This window comes from Diospyros lotus, chromosome 15 (genome assembly GCF_014633365.1).
Source record: "Diospyros lotus cultivar Yz01 chromosome 15, ASM1463336v1, whole genome shotgun sequence".
NCBI lineage: Eukaryota > Viridiplantae > Streptophyta > Magnoliopsida > Ericales > Ebenaceae > Diospyros > Diospyros lotus.
The window spans coordinates 86,619-108,567 of NC_068352.1; the positions used below are offsets into that span (position 1 = coordinate 86,619).

The 21,949-nt window shown below is 36.0% G+C and overlaps 1 protein-coding gene across 3 annotated transcripts in view; it reads right to left on the minus strand.

Moving 5' to 3' along the window:
* LOC127791837 (probable LRR receptor-like serine/threonine-protein kinase At1g56140) overlaps positions 1-21,949 on the minus strand; it is a 34,113-nt gene that overhangs the window by 2,181 nt on the left and 9,983 nt on the right. Inside the window, exons 15-23 of one of the 3 annotated variants that reach the window (XM_052321967.1) lie at positions 21,873-21,917; positions 20,784-20,848; positions 16,934-17,313; positions 16,207-16,408; positions 15,950-16,048; positions 15,547-15,665; positions 15,043-15,253; positions 14,716-14,950; positions 14,468-14,618 (exon numbers count right to left, since the gene is read on the minus strand). In XM_052321967.1, the coding sequence (XP_052177927.1) occupies positions 14,468-14,618; positions 14,716-14,950; positions 15,043-15,253; positions 15,547-15,665; positions 15,950-16,048; positions 16,207-16,408; positions 16,934-17,313; positions 20,784-20,848; positions 21,873-21,917 (1,507 nt within the window). Of the gene's footprint in view, positions 1-14,467; positions 14,619-14,715; positions 14,951-15,042; positions 15,254-15,546; positions 15,666-15,949; positions 16,115-16,206; positions 16,409-16,933; positions 17,314-20,783; positions 20,849-21,872; positions 21,918-21,949 lie in introns of all 3 variants that reach the window. The other 2 variants (XM_052321965.1, XM_052321966.1) reach the window with 2 other exon arrangements.

The window sequence follows — 21,949 nt, forward strand, 5'->3', positions numbered from 1 at the left end:
CTCAATTTTGTTTTTGATGAAATTTCTGTTAATCCTCACATGCTTCATCCGATCATGTTGAACTGGATTATGACTATACTAATAGTTGATTTACTATCACTAAACAACTTCATAGGCCCTGTTACTGGCAAGTTTAAGTCTACCATCAACCTTTGTATCCAAATGAGTTCACATGTTTCTTGAGCTATGGCTTTATACTCTTGCTTCTGCACTGCTTCGAGCAATCACAGACTGTTTTTTGCTTCTCCATGTCACTAGATTACCTCAAACTTTTATGCAATACCCTGGTTGTTGACTTGCTATCAACTGCTTTTGCCCAGTCTACATCTGAAAAACCAACAACATCCCTGACTTCAGTCTTTGTAAACAATAACCCTTTGTCAGAACTTCCCTTTAGATACCTCATGATCTAGTTTGCCGCCTCCATGTGTCCTTTTGTGGGAGCATGCATGAATTGGCTTACTATGCTCACACTAAAGGCAATATCAGGTCTCATGAGAGATAGGTATATAAGTTTTCCTACCAAATGTTGATAGCTCTCTTTATTCACTGGAGGATCACTATCCGACACTTTGTGTTTCTAGTTACGTTCCAAAGGCGTACTAGATGGTTTAGACCCGAGTTTATCGGTTTCCTTAAGTAAGTTAAGTGTGTACTTTCTTTGTGAAATGAAGATCCCTTTGTAACTCCTTGCAACCTCCATTCCAAGAAAGTATCTAAGTTCCCCAAGATCTTTTACCAAGAATTATGCTTGAAGTCTTTCTTTGAGATTTTCAATCTCCATTTCATCATCACCTGTGATCACCATATCATCTACATATATAATGAGTATTGCTTGTTTTCCTGACTTATTATTCTTCACAAACAAGATGTAATCAGCTTACCCCTGGTTGTATCCAAGATTCTTTATAACATTGTTGAACCGTGTAAACCAAGCCCGAGATGATTGTTTCAAACCATAAAGGGCAGCTTTTAGCTTACATACTTTGTTTGGATCATCTCCCTTTGCTTTAAATCCAGGAGGAACTTTCATATATACTTCTTCTTCTAATGTGTCATTGAGAAAATCATTCTTAATATCTAGCTAGTATAGTTTTCAATCTAAATTAGCAGCAATAGTCAATAGAATTCGGATTGAGTTAAGTTTGGCAACTAGTGCAAAAGTTTTTCATAATCAATTCCATAAGTTTGAGAAAATCCTTATGCTACTAGTCTTACCTTATACCGTTCTATGATTCCATTTGATTTATACTTTACCGAAAAGATCCATTTACTGCCAACAGTTTTCTTCCCTTCTGGTAGATTCACCATTTCCCAAGTTTCATTATCATTCAATGCCTTCATCTCTTCTAACACAGCCTCCTTCCAATTTGGATCCTGAAGCGCCTCATGAGCATTTCTAGGAATATGAATCTCATCAATCTTTGCAACAAAGGCTTTGAAATTTCCTGATAATTTAGTATATGCAACATAATCTAATATATGATACTTGAAATTTCTCATACAAGACCTTACCCCATTCCTTATGGCAATCGGAAGATCAATGTTATTGGTAGGTTCTTCTTCTTCTCGACATGGTTCATTTTCCTCATCCTCTTCTTGACTATCCATAGTAATGGGATCTCTTGTCGGTTCATACTCTTGAGTTTGCATTAGAGCTTGTGGTCTTCTAGAGTAAACCAAAATTAGTTTTGGGTCTATAGTGTTAGATTCTCCCCCTTGACGCACATCATCACCGTTTTTAGACACAAAATCGGGTTTGGAAGGAAAACTTGAGGGAATCGAATTAGATTGAGAAGGAAACGTTAAGGAGATCAAATGAAGGGGACTCAAAGAAATTAGATTCCCCATGTTTGTCTCCTTGAGAATTAATCTCCCCCTGGAGAGAAACTTGGGGGTAAAAGGTATGACCTTCAACAAAGGAAACATCACATGAGATTAGAAGGATAATAGCACTTATAACCCTTTTGTATGGAGGAATAATCAAGAAAGACACATTTGAGAACTTTAGGATCAAACTTGCTTTGGTTGGGTTGAACATTATGAACAAATACCACACACCCAAACACACAAGATTCAAGAGAATTATGAACCCAAGAGGAGGGAAAGGTAGATAACAATGCACTGAAGGGTGTTCGATATTAAAGAACTTTGGAGGGAACACGATTAATAAGGAAGGCCGATGTAAGAATGACTTCATCCCAAAAAGAGTGTGGAACATGACTAGCAAACATGATGGATCTTGCAACTTCCAATAGGTGGTGATTTTTTCTCTCAGCAACCCCATTTTGTTGACGAATATATGCACATGAACTTTGGTGAAGTATTCCATATTCTTGAAGATATTCATTGAGTTCATGGGAGAAATAATCTCTACCATTATTCGTTCAAAGAATATGAATAGATGACTAAAAAAAATTTGTGACAACCTTGTGGAATTTTTTAAAATTTCACTAACTTCAGATTTTTTTTCTCATCAGGTAAACCCAACATACCCTGGTGTGGTTATCAATAAAGGTAACAAACCATCGGTCCTCAGTTAAGTTTAACACTCGTGATGGTCCCCACACATCACTATGAATTAAGTGGAATGGAGTAGAAGTTTGTATGTGAGGTGGATAAAATGCACGAGTTTGCTTAGCAAGAGTACAAGAATCACACTGAAATGATGAAAGATCTTTGTTAACGAATAACTGAGGATACAAACGCTTTAGATAAGGAAAACAGGGAAGACCTAATCTATGATGCCACAACATAACACTGGAATTAGAAAATGAGGCAAAAAATAGTAGGTAACTTTAGTCTTGAAGGAGAACCAACAACTGATAAGTAATAGAGGCCATTTTGCTCATCAGCATTCCCAATCGTTCTCTGCGAAGACAAATCCTGAAATTTACAACAGGAAGGAAAAAACGTTACTGAACAATTCAAATATTTGGTTAGTTTACTCGTTGAAAGTAAATTGCATTGCAGATTTGGGATATGAAGAACTGAATTCAACTTCAACCCATTGAGTTCTATATCTCATCTCCCTGTTGTTGTACACATGGACTCATCTGCTACAGTGATACCAACACTTTCCTTGCATGCTTGATAGTTACTGAATCTTGTATTGGAGCTTGTCATATGGTCAAATGCACCTGCGTCCACTATCCAAGTATCATGTGAGTCTTTGCATGACAATAAGGAAAATATACCTTTACATGATGCAAGTCCTGCAGAGCTAGTAGGGACAGTTTTGGAGACATCAGTAATTGAGGGATTCATCAATTTTCAAAGGATTTCCATTTGTTCTGTTGTAAATGGTTGGGAGGCCACACCAGTTGTTGTCTCAGCCACATAGGCATTTTTTTTCCTTTGGCTTCGTGGTTTCCAATCTGGAGGCTTGTCATGAATATCCCAGCACATGTCTTTGGTATGGTTGGGCTTCTTACAGTGCTCACACCACAGTCGTTTGTCTTTTCCAAAAGTTTCTTTTGGATTATATCCTTCATTTCGATTTGCAACTAAAGCAGATCCCTGGACTACTATCTCGATGGATGAGTTTTGTACTGGAGAAGACATTACTTTCCTCCTTGTTTCCTCACGCTTGACTTCAACAAATACCTCATTCATGTTAGGTAGAGGCTTTGTACCAAGAATACGTCCTCGAACGTCATCAAGGTCTTGATTCAGGCTTTATAAGAAATCAAATATTCGATCTCTTTCCACCATCTTATTGTATAGAACTCCATCATCCGAACACTTCCATTCAATATTGTGAAACAAATTGATTTGATACCAAAGTTCTAAGAGTGTATTAAAGTACTCAGTGACAAATAATGTACCTTATCGAGTGTTTCGAATCCTAGAACGAATTTCAAAACTTTGAGATATATCCTTCAGGTCTGAGTACATTTCTTGTACTACATCCCATACTTCTTTTGTTGATTCGTATAATAGATACAGGCGTCCAATTCTTTACTCCATTGAGTTTATCAACTATGCCATCATAATTGAGTTTTCTGCTTCCCAGACATTATATGTGTCAAAATCTGATGAAGGTGTTACCGTTGCTCCTATCAAATATCCCATCTTTCCTCTTCCCTTAATCACAAGTAATACTTGATGAAATAACTTGATCGAAAGTTCCTTAACTGAAGACTACTTCCGTTGATATTATTTGAAACATAAAGGACTAATTTATACACATGATCTCCTAAGAAATCTCCTAAAATATAGGGCTAGATAATCTCCTACTTTTTAGGTATAGATTATAACAATAATAATCTATAATTTACATATTTAAAATTGCTCTTATGATAGAGCATATCTCTATCTCTTCAAGCTGGTTACGGAATCCCTTATCTTCTCGGCTACTTATCTTTATTTCCTCAAACACTCCCCCTCAAGCTGGTGAATAGATATTTATCATTCTCAGCTTGCTTCTAATGGATTCAAACCCTTGCTTATTCATGGCTTTAGTAAGGATATCTACCTCTTGATTCCTGGTAGGTATATAGGTCAAGCTTACCTCTCCTCTATCTATTTCTTCCTTGACAAAATGCCGATCGATCCTTACATGTTTCATCCAGTCATGTTGGACCAGATTGTTGACAATGCTAAGGGCAGATTTGCTGTCACAATACAACATCTTTGGTGAGGATATTGGTAGTTGTAAATCTTTCATTATTTTTTCTACCCAAATCAGTTCGCATATTCCTTGTGCAATGGCTCGAAACTCGGCTTCGGCACTGCTTCTTGCTACTACCGATTGCTTTTTGCTCCTCTAGGTTACTAAATTTTCCCATAATCTTGTGCAAAACCCAGATGTAGAACTGTTGTCCTCTATAGCACCAGCCCAATCAGCATCCACAAATTTCTCTGTTTTGGCTTTTTCTAAACAAGAGTCCGGTTCCTGGTGTCCCTTTGAGGTATCTCAGTATATGATAAGCTGCCTCTTGATGTCTTTTCTTGGGAGCATGCATAAATTGGCTTACTATGCTCACAGCATATGTAATGTCGGGTCTTGTAAGGGATAAGTAGATCAGTTTTCCCACCAAACGTTGATATCTTCCCCTGTCTACTAGATAATCTTGCTTGCTGTCTCCTTTATTCTTCCAATTAGGCTCTAATGGTGTATTGGTTGGTTTGCACCCTAGCTTGCCCTTTTCTTTTAACAAGTCAAGTGTATATTTTCTTTGAGATATGCAGATACCAGCCTTGCTTCTGGCTACTTCCATGCCCAAAAAATACTTTAATTCCCCCAAATATTTTATCTCAAAAGCAGCTCTCATCTTGTTCTTTAACCATTCAATTTCGGGATCATTGTTTCCTGTAATGATTATGTCGTCAACATATACAATAAGAACATTCCTCTTGCCATCTTCTTCCACCTTTGTGAACATGGTATGATCGGCCTTTCCTTGTGTATATCCCAACTGAATGATAGTATCACTAAATCTTTTGAACCAGGCCCTAGGTGATTGCTTTAGGCCATATAGAGATTTATTCAATTTGCATACCTTCCCTCTTGTGTCTTCTTTCTCGAAGTCGGGGGGAATCCTCATATAGATCTCCTCTTCCAACTCTCCATGTAAAAATGCATTCTTGATGTCTAGTTGGTGCAACTTCCAATCTAGGTTAACAACTACTGAAATCAACACTCGAATAGAGTTTAGTTTGGCAACTGGAGCAAACGTCTCCTCATAATCAAGTCCTTGGGTTTGGGTAAACCCTTGAGCTACTAATTTTGCCTTATACCTATCAATACACTCATTTGAGTGATATTTGACTGTGAACATCCATTTGCTTCCCACAATTTTCTTTCTAGTCGATAAATCCACTAGATCCCATGTGTTATTAGTCTCCAAAGCTTGCATCTCATTCATCACTGCTTCCTTCCACCTTTGATCTTGCAATGCATGATTTATGTCTTTGGGAATAACCACTTCTTCTACACTCATGCTGAATGCTTTGAATTATGGAGAGAGTTTAGAATATCCCACATAGTTAGCAATCGGATATTGTGTACAGGCCCTTACTCCCTTCTGTATAGCTATAGGAACATCAAGAAGAAGATCCTCCTCTTTAGAAATAGCCTCAGTCTCCTGTAAACTGTCACCACTTTCTGTATTTTCTGTTTTTGAACCAACTTCTGGATCAGATGTTGGATTTGGCTAAGGGTCACGAAGCCCTCTAGAATATACAAAGAGTGGTTTATTCAAGGCTGGATGCTCTTGAATCCGGTCTACTTGATCTCCCCCTGAATTAGACACTGAATTGGGATTTGGAGAATACGATTTAGGGGCTGATTCAATGATAGAAGAGGGTTCAAGACTTTGGGACTGAGGAGGAAAGAAACGAGAGTCCCATAGTTCTGCTTGAGTTGTGCTGGAATCAAAATGAGACATAGAGAAGAAAGGTTGGTTTTCAAGGAAGGAGACATCACATGACACTATAAACCGTTTTGTATAGGGAGTATAGCATTTATAACCTTGTTGAGTAGGAGAATACCCAACAAACACACATTTAAGTGCCTTAGGATCAAGCTTGGATTGAGAAACTGAGTGGCTGTGAACAAATACAGTACACCCAAAAATTTTTGGTGGGACAGTGTTTAAGGTACATTTGTAGTGAGGAAAGGAATCAAGGAGAACACTTAAAGGTGTTCTAAAGGAAAGGACTTTGGACGGAAGCCTATTAATGAGGTAAGAAGATGTGAGAACAGCCTCTCCCCAACAAGTATTAGGGACTGAATTAGTGAATAGCAGTGCTCTAGCAGTTTCAAGAAAATGGCGATTCTTTCGTTCTGCCACACCATTCTATTGAGGATTATAGAGGCATGAACTTTGATGGATAATTCCATGGTTAGTTAGATAATTGGTAAATTCATTGGAAAAATATTCTCTACCATTATCGGAACGTAACACATGGATAGAGGATTGAAACACATTTCGAACCATTTGATGAAATTGTTTGAATGTAGCGTAAGCTTCAGATTTATCTTTCATCAAGAATACGCAACTAACCCTTGTGTGGTCATCAATGAAAGTGATAAACCACCTGGTGTTTGTTAAATTAGATATTCTTGCGGGTCCCCAAATATCACTATGAATCAAGTAGAATGGTTTTGTAGGCTTATGTGCATGAGAAGGATAAGCAATTTTAGTTTGTTTAGCAAGGATACAGTGCTCACAATGAAAGGAATGATTGCTTTTATTGATGAAAAGAGAGGGATACAAAGTCTTGAGATAATGAAAACTAGGATGCCCTAAACGCTTATGCCATAGCATAAGTGCAGAATCTGAAACAGTGGTTAAAGAGGTTGGTGGTTGAGAGCTAGATCTAGTAGACTGACCATTCTTTGTAACATAATAAAGACCTCATACTTTCTCAGCATTGCCAATCATCCTCCTGGAAAGTTGATCCTGAAATTCACAACCAAAATAAGAAAAAATTACTACACACTGATGTTGTTTTGTCAGTTTACTTACAGACAGCAAGTTGTACTTTAGATTGGGCACAAATCACACAAATCTTAGGGTTAAGCCTGTTACTTTGGCTAAGCCTTTTCCTTCGGCCACAGTTGTAGTACCATCAGCCATAGACACTGGTATTCTTCGATCAAAGGATTCATAAATTGACGGCAATTGCATAAAACCGGTCATGTGGTCTGAGGCTCCTTGTCAAGTATCCAGCAATCTAGATGGGACTTAAATGAGATTAGTGAGTGTGCAGTTATACCTTGCTTAGCAAGAGATGTTATCAGATTGGATCCTTCACTTGTCTCTGATTTTGTCTCCTTATTTTGACATAAGAGTTGCTGTAGCATCTCCAATTGTTTTGTAGATATAGTAAAATTTGTTGTTTTTCCAACTTCTGACTCTCCTCCCTATTCTGCTTGTGATCCCTTCCGTAGGTGTTTGGGCTTCCAATTTGATGGTTTCCCGTGAATCTTCCAACAAGTTTCCTTAGTATGATATGGCTTATGGCAATGATCGCACCAAGGTTTATCTTTCACTGGCTCACCTTTAGGTGGACCAAAAGTTCTTAGCTTCAATGTTACTAATGCTGATGACTGATCAGAATTAATAACTCCTAAGGAATTAAGCATTACCTTTTTTCTGCTTTCCTCTCTCCTTACTTATGCAAACACTTCCTTTATTGTTGGGAAAGGTTTTGTTCCAAGCAATCTCCCCCTCACCTCATCAAGATCAGAGTTTAAACCATGCAAAAAATCAAAAACTCTCTTTTTCTATCATCTTTTCATACTTCTTTCCATCGTCGGAACACTTCCATTCAATCTCATGAAACAAATCTATTTCTTACCATAATTTGGTTAATGTATTGTAATACTCAGTCACCGAATTATTACCTTGTCGTGTTGTTCGGAGAGTGGAACGTAGCTGGAAGCTTTTTGAATATTCTCCATGCCTGAGTAGATCTCCTGCACAGCTTCCCATTTTTCTTGGGCTATTTTGTAGAATAAATAAGTTGTTCCAATCTTAGGTTCCATGGAGTTGACTAGCCAAACAATCAAGTTTTCAGCTTCCCATATACCATACGTTTTTGAATTAGCACTTGGCTTAGAGATCGTTCCATTGAGATATCCGATCTTGCCCTTGCCGCGGATTACCAGCAACACAGAGTGGAACCACTCCCTAAAGTTGGTTCCGTTTAATTTATGTTGGGTGATTTGGAGAGCATGATTTTCAAGAGTGGTTGGAGGTTGAGGAATCAGAGAGACTCGAGTAACAGTTGGTTGGGGAGTAGAAGTTCTACTAACTGATGAATCTTCAGCCATATCGAGAACTTACAGGATTTCGACCAACTGAAAAAGGAAAAAATGAGAGAACCAGCTTGCTATGGAACCTATGGCTCTGATACCATGATGAAATAACTTGATCGGAAGTTTCTTAACTGAAGATTACTTCCGTTGATATTATTTGAAACATAAAGAACTAATTTGTACACATGATCTCCCAAAAAATCTCCTAAAATATAAGGCTAGATAATCTCCTACTTTTTAGGTATAGATTATAACAATAATAATCTATAATTTACAGATTTAAAATTGCTCTTATGATAGAGTATATCTCTATCTCTTCAAGCTGGTTACGGAATCCCTTATCTTCTCAGCTATTTATCTTTATTTCCTCTAACAATACTAATTGATACCATTTTCTAAAATTACTCCCATTCAATTTATGAAATGTGATTTGTATTAAAGGATTTTCAAACTGACCGTGTACTAAAGACAATCGTGGTGTAGAGACGGTCCAAATACTTGACGATTATAATGTAGATGAAGTGGAGTTGGTCATTTGATCAATAATAGTGGTAAGGATGAGAATCACAGCTGCACGGAAAGAGGTGGTAGCTAAAAACAGAAAAACAGAGGCAGTGGACGGCGGCCGGCAGCAGTAGGCAGTGGCGGTGGATGGTGGCCAGTGGTGGATGGCGACGAAACTTTAGGGATCTAGAAGATCTTAGGTAGATGAGTTCAACGGTATTGACGGGTTCAACGATAGTGACGGCATCGTAATTGGAGCACCAAAGAGAGAGATTGAAGCAAAAGAAGTTTCAAGGAACTATTTTGAACGGCGGTGCGTGGAGGCTTCAGTGGTGACTGGACTTGGCGGGATGACTGATTTGAGGTCGGAGACGGCGACTACAGTGGTTACGCGAACAAATAATGACCGGTGGTGCTACTAAAGGTGCGGCACGGTGGCGCGGCTGCTGGAGGCGACAACGCTTGGTGATGTTGCTGAAGGCGGCGGCAACCGGTGATGCTACTGAAGGCGTGGCACAACGGCGCAGCTGCTGAAGGCGGTGATGCTGCTGAAGGCGGCGACGTTGGTGGTGCTGCAGAAGACGAGGCACGGCGGCGCGGCTGCTGAAAGCGGCGGCGCTTGGTGGTGCTGGTGCCGGTGGATGCCAGAGGTCGTTTCCTGGCGGCGCTGCTAGCATTTGAAGGCAGCGGCGGACTCGACTGCTAACTCCAGCGGCAGATCGGAGGCAGCTGCTGCAACTCTTGTCGGGAAATTTGCAAAAATAGGACTGCTGGCGAAGAATATTTTAAAAATAGTACTCTTAATTTTTTTTACAAAATTAGGACTTTTGAGAGTTGAATAGACTAAAATGTCCCCGATTTAAATCAGCTTATGATCCCCTTCGTCTTCTTCCTCTCGCACGCACATCCTCAATCGCCCCACCGACCAGAACATCTCTCTCGCTCGTCCTCTGTTCTAAGCATCTAAGGTTGCTGTTTCTTTGTCGATCTTCGCCTTCAAAGCCATTGCAGGTAATTTAAGAATATCTAATATTTGTTAAAGATATTTGTTAAGGATATCGGTTACCGATATCTGTTAAGGACCGATATCTATTAAGGAGTGATATCTGTTAACCAATATCTTTAACAGAATCGATATCTGTTAATCGATATCCTTAACAGAACCGATATCTGTTAACCGATATCCTTAACAGATATCTTTAACAAATATCAGATATCCTTAACAGATATCTTTAACACTTATCTGTTAAAGATATCTGTTATGACCATGACAAGAAATTAAAACAGTTGCAGTGAATATATCAGTCACGACCGCAATCAACGATACCATGGCCCTACTGCAATCGTTTTTTTCATTTTCTTGTACATGGCTGCCATTTATCTCTTTTCCTCTCCCATCAACGCAAATACACACAGTACATGTATAATATATGATACATAATGGAGAGAGAATGAGAGAAACTCATATCTCTTGAATCATAAACAATATATACACATATATTTAGACTACAGAGAATGGTAAAAAAACAAAAAAATGATAGATGGATATATATATATATGTACCTTATATATATAGAGTAATAGAGAGAGAAGGAAAAAGATCTATTGAAAAAGAAGAAGACGAAGGGGATCGTAGGCTGATTTAAATCGGGGGCATTTTAGTCTATTTAACTCTCAAAAGTCCTAGTTTTGCAAAAAAAAATTAAGAATCTTATTTTTGCAAAGTTCTTTGCCGGCCATCCTATTTTTGCAAATTTCTCACTCTTGTCTGGTATGACTGGAAGCACTGGTCACATGGTTGTGGATGGCTCTAATACCATAAAACATACAATAATAATACAAATGATATCTTCCCCACACCTAACCCTAATCACCCATGCATCTTATATACACTCACAATCACAACTCTCCCATTATTTAAAATCAAAAGAAATGAAAGACAAACAACCCATAAATTATGAGCCATTTGCCCCCCATTAGACTCCAGAATTTGGGGGATAATTTATCCCCCATTTCCTACAAGCCTACACATATTTGTAGGCTCCACAAGCCCTATAAGATACACACAAAATGGATATTGTACTTCAGCACAGATACAACAGATACATGTATGGACATATACAAGGATAGGAAGGGATACATATACAAGGATAGGAAGGGATACAGGATATTGCATTTTGAAGAAAATGAGATATGGATGTAAAGATGTCAAATTCTCCTATCCAAAAATATCCTTTATAATATTTTTTAATTTCAAAATTTTACATTTAAAACTAAATTTTTTGGATAAATATAATAATTTTTAGTTGAAATTTTTAAATTTAAAATTGGATTTTATGGATAACCATAAGAATTTCAAATGATATTTCAAACTAAAAAACTATTATAAAGGATATATTTTAATAGGAGAATTTCAAATGATATCATTTGAATTTCTCCTATCCAAATATATCCTTTAAAAACTTGTAATTGGGAATAGTCACATTTTAAATTGTTTCATTTGAAATTTTTTTATTTAAAATTAAATTATTTGGATAATTCTCCCATCCAAAAATAGCATGCAAGAATGATACAAGTAAATTTGAACTATAGACATCAATGGATGCCGAATTCATCAAATAAAGTATTCTTGAAAAAAAAAAAAAAAAAACCTTAAGGTAACATGCTTTGCTCTTTAAACAACTCATAAACTACTTCAACCTTTACAAGTGACTAACCATTACTGCTTTGTTATATTGCATTCACTTAATTGAATTCCATATTATCTCCATTTAGATACTTTACAATTTCGTGTTGACAACTGATAATAAAAAACTAATATACTCTACAATAAGATGACAGACAATAGAGCATATTAGTGACAAGACCCTGAAGAGTAATATAGCAAAATGAGTTGTGCATGCATTGTTTGTGCCCGATGATTATGTGTATGCATATATATAGATATATAATAGATTTGAGTTTAATTTTCAGTGAATTTTTAAAATACATGATATATTTCTTGTAACTAGAAAATATATTTTTATATACATATTTTTATTTTAGAGAGGAGGAGATAGAGAGTTTAAAAAAACAAGGGTAAAATAGTCATTTTCTCTTTTTTTTTAAATGGTGGTCACTATCATTTTCAAAATGTCAAAAGTACCACCTGAACAACAAAAAAGATTAAACCTCAAGGGTGCTCGCTGTAATTTACCCTGAGATAAAAAAAAAAAAAAAACTACATAATCAGTGTTCCTAGCTTACACTTTCAATCATATCCAACTCCAGGCAAATCCTTGCTATTAGATGTGACACATGCTTTCACGTGTCTCATAAATCACCACTAGTAGACATGTTACATGGTGTGTATGATACATGCTTTGATGCAATAAGTATGACTCCCATACACATTGGATAAAAATGTTGTTTACTTTTGTATACTTAGTTTTGATGATGAAAAATAATATTTTATTTAATCCCTAAGTCATGAATCAAGGTTGTGGTTTTCAACATAAATCAATTTCAATATCAAGTATTAGTTTGTGAGAATAAAAACTAAATGAATTTCAAGTATCAAGATTCCAAAGTCATATTTTTCTAAGCTTGGAAAGTTAGTACCTTATAAGGAGACATATATGAAAATGTTTTCTTTTTAGAAAACTAACTCCCGGTAATTCAATAGCTAACATTCATTAGTGATAAAATGATTTTTAACGAATTTTTCAAGAAATAGAAAGTGTATATCTTGGAGGTGGTAAAATTGCAAAATCCTAAATTTGTACTGAAACCCAAATTCTACTTTCTTATTCTTATAGATTTTAATTTTTTAGATATTTTTATTGAATCCAAGTGGGAGGTACTTTCTTATTTACATTTATGTATTAAAGTAAATGGAATGTAAAATATAAATTAAACAAAATGAGGACATATTTACAACAAATGTAAATATGTTGTAATGTTTTCAAGCTTCATTCTGTTGACTATCTTCTTCATCTGTCAACCGTGTGCTTCAATCTGTTGACTATGCCCATAAATAGTCGACTATGTGCTTAAAGATAGTCGACTATGCCTATTGTTTTGTTGACTATGTGTGGCTTCTGTTGACTATATTTCATTCTGTCGACTATTGTGCAAAGATAGTCGACTATGCTATTTATTCTGTCGACTATGTATACACATGATATTCAAATTTTTCTTCATATTTTTGAATCTGTCGACTATGTGAATGTGATAGTCGACTATCAGTAGATTTTGTTGAACAATAGTCGATTATGCTTTCTTGTCTGTTGATTATGTCTTTGTTTTACTTGAAAATATAGTCAACTATGCATTGTCTTCTGTCGACTATCTCTTTTCACAGAAAGCTATAACGGCTAGTTTTTCAAACTCCAACGGCCACAAACGGCTACATTTCTCTTCAATCTTTTGGGAAACTTATAAATACAAGTCATGGATGATCAAGAGGAGGCTAATGGATGGAAACGAGATGATCTAAATATTACAAATCATTTTATTCGAAGCTTACAGTGTTCTGTGCTTTCATTGTTATACTTTTCTTTCTAAGGCTTTGTTCTATTATTGTTGATACATTCATTTAAGCCTTGTTTAATCTTGAAAGACATTGTAACTAAGAGATTCATCTCTTAGATTCTCTCATATTCTATATTTCTTATTCTTCCTAGCTTGTGTAGCTAGAAGACCCATTTGAGTGGGAGGTTTTTGTATTTTCCTAGTCTTGGACTAGAGGACCTACTTGGTTTAAGTAAGGGGTTTTAATGGATGGTTTGAAAAATCCTTAGTGAGGAGCTAAGGTAGTGGATTAGGTTTGGGTTAAGCCGAACCACTATAAATCCTTGTGTTTTCTTGTACTTCTGTTCTTTGATATATTTATCTTTCCAAGCATTTCATTATTCCTCACTCAATTCACATATTTATCTTTATTCATGTGTCATTTTTATGCTTTACGCTTTAAAACTCTAAAACCTCAATCTGTATCAAAAAGTTTTTCAAGTTCTATCAATCAAGTTTTTAAAATAACCAATTCACCCCCCCTCTTGGTGTGTGCCATAGCACCTCCCATTCTAACAAAAAATACAAGACATACTTGGCAGTTTTCATTCTTCATAGATGCCCAAACTAAGTGACTATGGATGCAGTTGAAATATTTCAAAAGAAGATGTTTATAATGTGAAAAAAAGAAAGTTATGATACCCATTCAAGAAGATATATCTTTTCTGCGTCCAAGCTTGAGTCAGAATTTGGTCTTCCACTGACAATCTCAAGAGCTACAACTCCAAAGCCAAATACATCTGCCTTTTCTGTAAGATGCCCACGCATGGCATACTCAGGTGCAAGGTACCCACTACATCAGAACCAGAAAACAATGCCTTGAAGATATTACAATCGCAAAAGATTTTTAAATCAACCAATGTATTGAGCTAGACTGATGAGAATCTTACATTGTCCCAGCAACACGAGTGCTTATGTGAGTTTTCTTGTCATCATAAAGTTTGGCCAAACCAAAATCAGAAATTTTGGGGTTGAGATCAGAGTCAAGAAGAATGTTGCTGGCTTTCACATCTCTATGTACAATGCGAAGCCGTGATTCTTCATGAAGATAAGCCAGACCTCTTGCTACTCCCAAGCATACATCAAAACGAGTAGGCCAGTCAAGAGATAAACTTCTCTGTCCTGCTTCAGAAATGCCAAATATGGTTATATCTCATGCATTCTCAATCTTTGCTGATTCTTATACTTATAGATCTGTAGAGGTGATATGCTCATACCAAATAATGCTTGATCAAGACTCTTGTTTTCGAGATACTCATAAACAAGAAGTCTTTTATCTCCCTCAATACAGCATCCATACAATTTTACAAGATTTCGGTGCTGCACAGCAGATATGGTGGCAATCTCCGCAACAAATTGACTCTTTCCTTGGTGAGATGCAACAGAAAGTTGCTTAACAGCAACCACCCTCCCGTCATTTAGTGTTCCCTATGAGCAGAGGACTTGAAATAAATTGTCTAGTTACAACTATAGTGCTGTTGTAATATGGACAACTATTTTTTTTTTCCTTTATAATATCTCTTTATATTAAAATCTAGTATCAGTAATCAGCATGACCTAATCAAATTTCTATTTTGCAATGATTTAAAAAGCAAGAAAGGGCTGACTAAGGAAAATCCTGAAGGAACAGTACAAACAGCTCATATTCTCATTCTGGACACCATTTAACAAAGCAATATGAATAGCTCAATGACTTCTTCTTGATAAGAAGAATAGCTAACCTTATAAACAGGTCCAAAGCCTCCCTCCCCAAGTTTATTTTCAGTATGGAAATCTTCTGTTGCAGCCCTTAGTTCAGCATAACTGAAAGTATAAGGTCTAGCATCCATCCCTAGGAACTCTGCAAGTTCATTACAACATTTCCATTGTGAATATTTAGGAAGCTATATAGGTCATGAATTTAGTATGCTCACATTGATGGTAAAAATCATCCTGTGCACATAATTAGTGAAGGATAGCAGATTATACAAGAAATATATTTGATGCATACACAAATAATGGTCCCAGACCAGACTAGAATGGCCTTTTATTGAAGATGACAGAGACAAATTGCAATATTTTTCTGTTGAAAGAGTGCAGTAAATAAACTTGGCTCAATCTCCATTCTTATTCGTCTATTATTACCTTCATCGTCATTCATATGTGGCCTTTTCCTTCTTCGTATGAAACAGAATAATACAAACACAGACAGAAAGATTATAACTCCAACAGGAACAGCAACACCTACAATCAAACCAGTATTGGTCTTATTACTGGTTGGAGGTTTGTTACTAACAGTGGGGTTGAATTCTGCACAAAAACTCAATTGTCAAAACCTTGACATTAATATGACAATACATCAAATTTCTTGACTTGCATCAAATAATGTCAAATAATATTACCTGGGGTGGCACTAATTGCTGAAATAGAAGGTCCATATGTGCCTTGAGCAGGTACACAGCAAGTCCCTTTACCAGCCCAAAAGAGATGGATTTCAAGGTAGTTTTCTGAGACATTAATGTTCAAAAAATTCTTTTGAACAGCTCGGTAAGAGGATCCATTTGCTTCCTTTTGTATATCAAAAGCTTTTGACACTAGATTCCCCTATAATGAACAACTTGACAACTTGAGAGAGAGAGAAAGAGAGAGAGAAAAGAAAAGAAAAAAGAAAAAAGAAGAAAGAAGAAAGAAACAAAAGGAAGAACATAAACATGAAGAAAAACAGAAAGAACTATATCGATCCATGGGTTTTGTTGACAAGTTGGAAAATAAAAATTCTGAAAAAGAAATCACAAGGACATTTATCATATCTCATGCTTGGAAAAAATTTTAAGCAACAGAACCACAACAACATATCAAGCCTTGACCCCACCATGTCAAGTGACAGATTCTGCAACTATCTGTCGGTGGTAAAAATAAAGCTAATAGGCTGACAATTCAGTGGCAGTCAAGTGAGACAAGGTACTAGTCTAAATGCAGCTATCTGTAGTGAATATGAACCATTCTAAGACCTAGGGCTGATGATTAATAATTTACTACAGAAGGAATGAATAGAAAGGTGGTAACTCAGCCAAAAAGAGAGCAGAAAAAAACACAGTTTTTTATCTGATTCCAGAACTTAGCACAGACCTGGATGTAGATATCAAAAACACGCCTTCCAAGACCTTTCCAAGTATTAGTAGGATTCGCAATAGTTATCTCTGCAAACTTGAGAATCACAGTATAATTACCATTCTCCAACCCTAACCCATAGTATCTTAATGATCCTGGAGATATTCTTGCTGTCTGAAACAGCTCTGAATCCAAAGTATCCGTGAACTGAGATGAAGCGAAACTGGTATATTGAGGGTTATTGCTCTCACCAAAGCGTCCAACATTACTTACTGCCCACCTGTTTGTGCTAGTGAGATAGTAAGTGGCTGGACCCAAAGTCTCATTCTCCCTCTCATATGTAATCTTGTCACTGGATGTAATCTGAGGACCACCACACTTAATTGCAAAGCTAGAATCTGAAAACCAACAGGAAAGAGGAATTTGTTAGATTAAGTTCATATAGGTAATTTCAATTAACAGCATCCATAACTTGTTCAGATGCAAATTATGGATTCACTGCACCATTGGAATGGGAATCTACAATTTTAGAAAGACAAATTGAGTTTGCTCCAGTGTAGTGCCACAACCACTAGGGGCAGCAGTGCCTAAATGGTGCCATGCCATGGTCGACACCCTCTAGAGGTGTATATTGTTACATATATAAATTTTAAATGTTTATGACCATCTTGAAATTTAAGTTTTTAAATTTGAAATCTCAAAATTTTTTAGATTTAAATTCCAAGTTTCCACCAAAGGGTAGAAATTCTCAATTAAAATACATCTTTTAAAATTAAAATACATGACACATCTTTTAAAATTAGAGTACACAGCACTTGTTCACTAGAACTAATTTCATACTACGAATATTTTAAACTCACAACAATCCTTTCTAATTTTCAAAACTAATTTTATAAATATTTAAAAAATTTAAAACCTTTTATTTTCATATGGGTTGGCCAAGGCTCAGCCATTTTGGCGGTCAGGGCCAGGTTGTGGGCTATCATCCCTAGGCTTGGCACGACACTGGTATGTGGGTCAAGCTTGGCTCAGTTTGCTTTCTATAGTAGGCGGGCCAAGCTATCTAACATCTTTAACACTCTCTCAGCTGCAACCAATCATATATTCAAGCCTAACTTGCTTACTTATCCTTGAATTATATTCCTTTTGGGTTGATCTCGTGGTTCACTCAATCCATATGATGTGAAGGTCAGGTTATGGCTCAAGCCTATTGGGAGTATTGGAGAAATAATTCAAATGTGGCTTTTTTTAATTGGTCTTGCAAACTCAGTCTTAGTTCTCCACTTATTTAGGTACTATTAGTTAATAGGTCTTAGTTCTCCACTTATTTAAGTTTAATAGAAATATGACTGTGGATGATGATGTTATGGTAAAATTGGAAGATCGAATCATACCAAGAAAAGAATAATTTAGATATTTTGGATCAATCATCCAAAAAGGTGGGGATATTAACGAGGATGTTACCCATAAAATTAGGGTAAGATGGTTAAATGCAAAAGTGCATCTAGTGATTTATGTGATAGTAAGATTCTGTTAGAGCTAAAAGGAAAATTTTATAAAATAGCTATAAAACCAATCTTGTTGTATGGCACAGAATGTTGGATATTAAATTACCAACATGAGCAAAATATGAACGTAACCAATATGAGGATGCTAAGGTAAATTTGTGGTCATACAAGAAAAGTAAAATTAGAAATGAGGTTATTCATGATAAGGTTGGTGACTCATACTAAAGATAAGGTGAGGGAGACATGAAGATGGTTTTGTCATGTGAAAAGAAGATGTATAGAGGGCCCTTTGAGAAGAGTTGATGAAATGAAACAAGTAGTTAGCAGAAGGGGTAGAGGAAAACCAAAAATAAAAACTTTGGTGGGAGACACTTGGGTTTGACATTAAGTATATGTGCGTTATAGAAGATAAGGCTGGATAAAAATGAATGGAAATCAAGAATTCATATAGTCGACCCCACGTGGTTGGACAAAGGCGTGCATATTGTTGTTGTTGTTTGTTGCTGTAGTTCCTAGAACAAATCTAGATACATAGACATACTCCTTAACATTTTGTCCTTTAGGACCTTAGTTAAGCCCTGGAAACCTCAAGAATTGCTACCATTATTGTTGAACTTGCAACTTAGTATTTAAGTTTTTAGGAACTGAAACCTCAGAATTTAACCCCATTTTGATAATTAATATAATCTATCAAATGGTGTCCAAAATTCTCACTAATTGGCATATCTTATCCACCTTTATGAGGTTAACCTTCGGTTTAAACATTCCTTCATTATCCCACTAAATTTTGGCTTCAAATAGAGATCTTTGACCAACTAGTCAAGCCTTCTTTGGGGCATTTTATCAAACATTTTATTTGTTACTTCCAACCATTTTCATCAATTCTGATTCTAAGGTCATTTCTAGAATTTCGGGTTCATGCCCTTCTGGAGGGAAAAATGACCACTTTTCCTCAGAGGTCATTTTTCCTTTAATCCTTCTATATCCATTTCTAAGGTCAACAACTTTCACATCCCTCGTATTATTATTTTTGGTTATTTTCCATGACCCTTCTTTATTACTTTCCTTCATTTTTGGAGTGTCACAAAAAGTGTTGAATTGTTAACCACCATTTGATCTAAAAGCTTAAGTTGGTAGACAGGTGGTTAACATCTTTTACTATTTTTACTCTCAATGAGTGATGAGAATCACGGAGAGCCAACTAACAATGATGCAATTGGACGAGTCAACCTAGTCAACCATGTCGAAATTGAATGATTGACAAGATTTGCGCATAAAAAGGAATGGTGGTTGATTGTAAGCTTTGGACACATGATTGATTGGTTAATTGATTGACAAGATTTGAGAGCATAAAAAGGAATGGATGGTTGATTGATTGCCTGATTGATTGAAAAGATCTGGGAGCATAAAAGGAATGATTAATTGATTGATTGGTTGATTGACAAGATCCAGTTATTTATTTATTTCCTATGTGATTTAGGATTTTTATTAGTTTCCAAGTAGAATTAGGATTTAATTATTCACCTATTTAGAGGCTTTTCCATTGTAAACATTAGACAAAGATTATTATGAATTTTTGAATTTGAGAGATCCCTCTCTTCAATTTTGTTCTTCAATGAGCAAAACTTCGAACTTATCAAAGGAATGATTCCTTTGTGGCGTTCAAAACCCAAACTTATAAAAAATCTGGGCAGTCTTTGTGGCGTTAAACAATTCTTGGTTCCTGTTTCCGCATAATCAACGGGTCGAGAATTCTTTGCCTTCTATCCGATTTTGGCTTTTTTGGGGTTCGTTTCAATCTTTTGTGGGTTCCTTTGGCCTTGTCCCATCTCGGGTTCACATCAATGCGCCCCTTCATGTGTGGCCAAGCTTCACTACATAACTAGTCCAAACACGTGCAACAATTTAAATGCTAAGTTAGCAATGAGATTTGAATTCGAGACTTTTGCCTACTTTGATACCATGTTGAATTGTTAACCACCATATGATCTAAAAGCTTAAGCTAGTAGATAGAGGGTTAATTTCATCTTTTCTATTACTATTTTTACTCTCAATAGAAATTATACAAAATTAAATTCCATTTACATAGAAAAATAAAGTGTATTTTGCAAGACAAGCTAAACTTTATAGGTGTCTCATTGCTCCATTATAGGTATGCTAAAGGGCAACCATGCTTCTTTGAGGTTCAGCTTCATATTTTTTATGGACCTATAAGGTATATCATATGATTTATAATAGACAAACAAACTTGAAATTTGGTCAAGAAAAATTTCAAACACATGTTCTTCTCAATCTCATATTATTCATATTCATGCTCAGCACTCAGAATCACAGTTAGGGATGTTTTAAATTGCACTTACAGATAGGTGAATCGCGATTACAAGGAAAGTTCCTCTGGAGACAGCTCAGTCCTAGAGGCAAAGCACTGAAAGTAGACAAAGAATGTGAATCATTCCAAAAGATGTCGAATCTGATGATTTTGAGAAAACAACAGCACTATATGTGATAATGTTGTTCAAAAATGTCATGATATTCATGTGTGAATGTCTAATACTGAAGTGACGAGTGAGGTAAATGTAATCAAGAAGAAGTAGGAACAGAAGATCAGAAGTTTAAGTGATTGTCTCATTAGGTTGAGTCTTTGACTTGATCTCTGGGTGATTTTTATTAGTATTTACATTGTACAATTTGGAGATGCTAGGTCACTGTGGTAGTCAATATGATTATGAGCCTTATCAAGCCTATAATCAAGGCCTTGATGCATAATGATGTTTGCAAAGATGAACAAGATTTGGGTATCCAGCACATTGAAGACTTTAATCTATTAACTGCTTTCCTTTTCCTTTTCTTTATTTTCCACACTACTTCCCCCTCTCCCCTTTCTTTTCTTCTCCATTGCAGGTTATTTCCCTCTCTTCTTTTTCTATGAGCTGCTTTGACTGTGGTCTTTTTTCTTTATTTTTACAGGTTTTCTTAATTATATACATACTAAAGCTTTATATTGACCTTCTTCAGTTATCATACAATCTATCACATCCAAAACATAAGATTACGTCAAAAGAAAGCCGATGAGAAATAATCTATAGTAAGATTAACAACACAACTGTGTTAAGCTGTAAATGTTGCTCAACTACACATGAAAAGTTTTTTTTCAATTGTGAGTAGGTCAATAAAAATTCCTCTTTCTTCAAAAAAAAAATGGTGCTATCACTAGTTAGGATATCAGAATCTTAAAAAGCTTTTTAGTTATTGCATTAAGCAGTACTACAACCATACTTAAACAGGTGGTACTGAGCTCTTGCTGCAAGGAAATTATTTTTTTCTATTGCCATCAAATGTTCAGATAGCTGACCCCATATAGTAGGATAAAAGGATTGGCATGTTGTTGTTGCCATTGAATGTTCAGAAGCTAAGAACAATAGTAAAAACATATAGTGGAAGAGAATTACCTGTTATTAGAACTTTCTATTGTGAAATTATTCGCTACTAAATTACTGCATATAAAACATGGAAAAACTCAATGTCA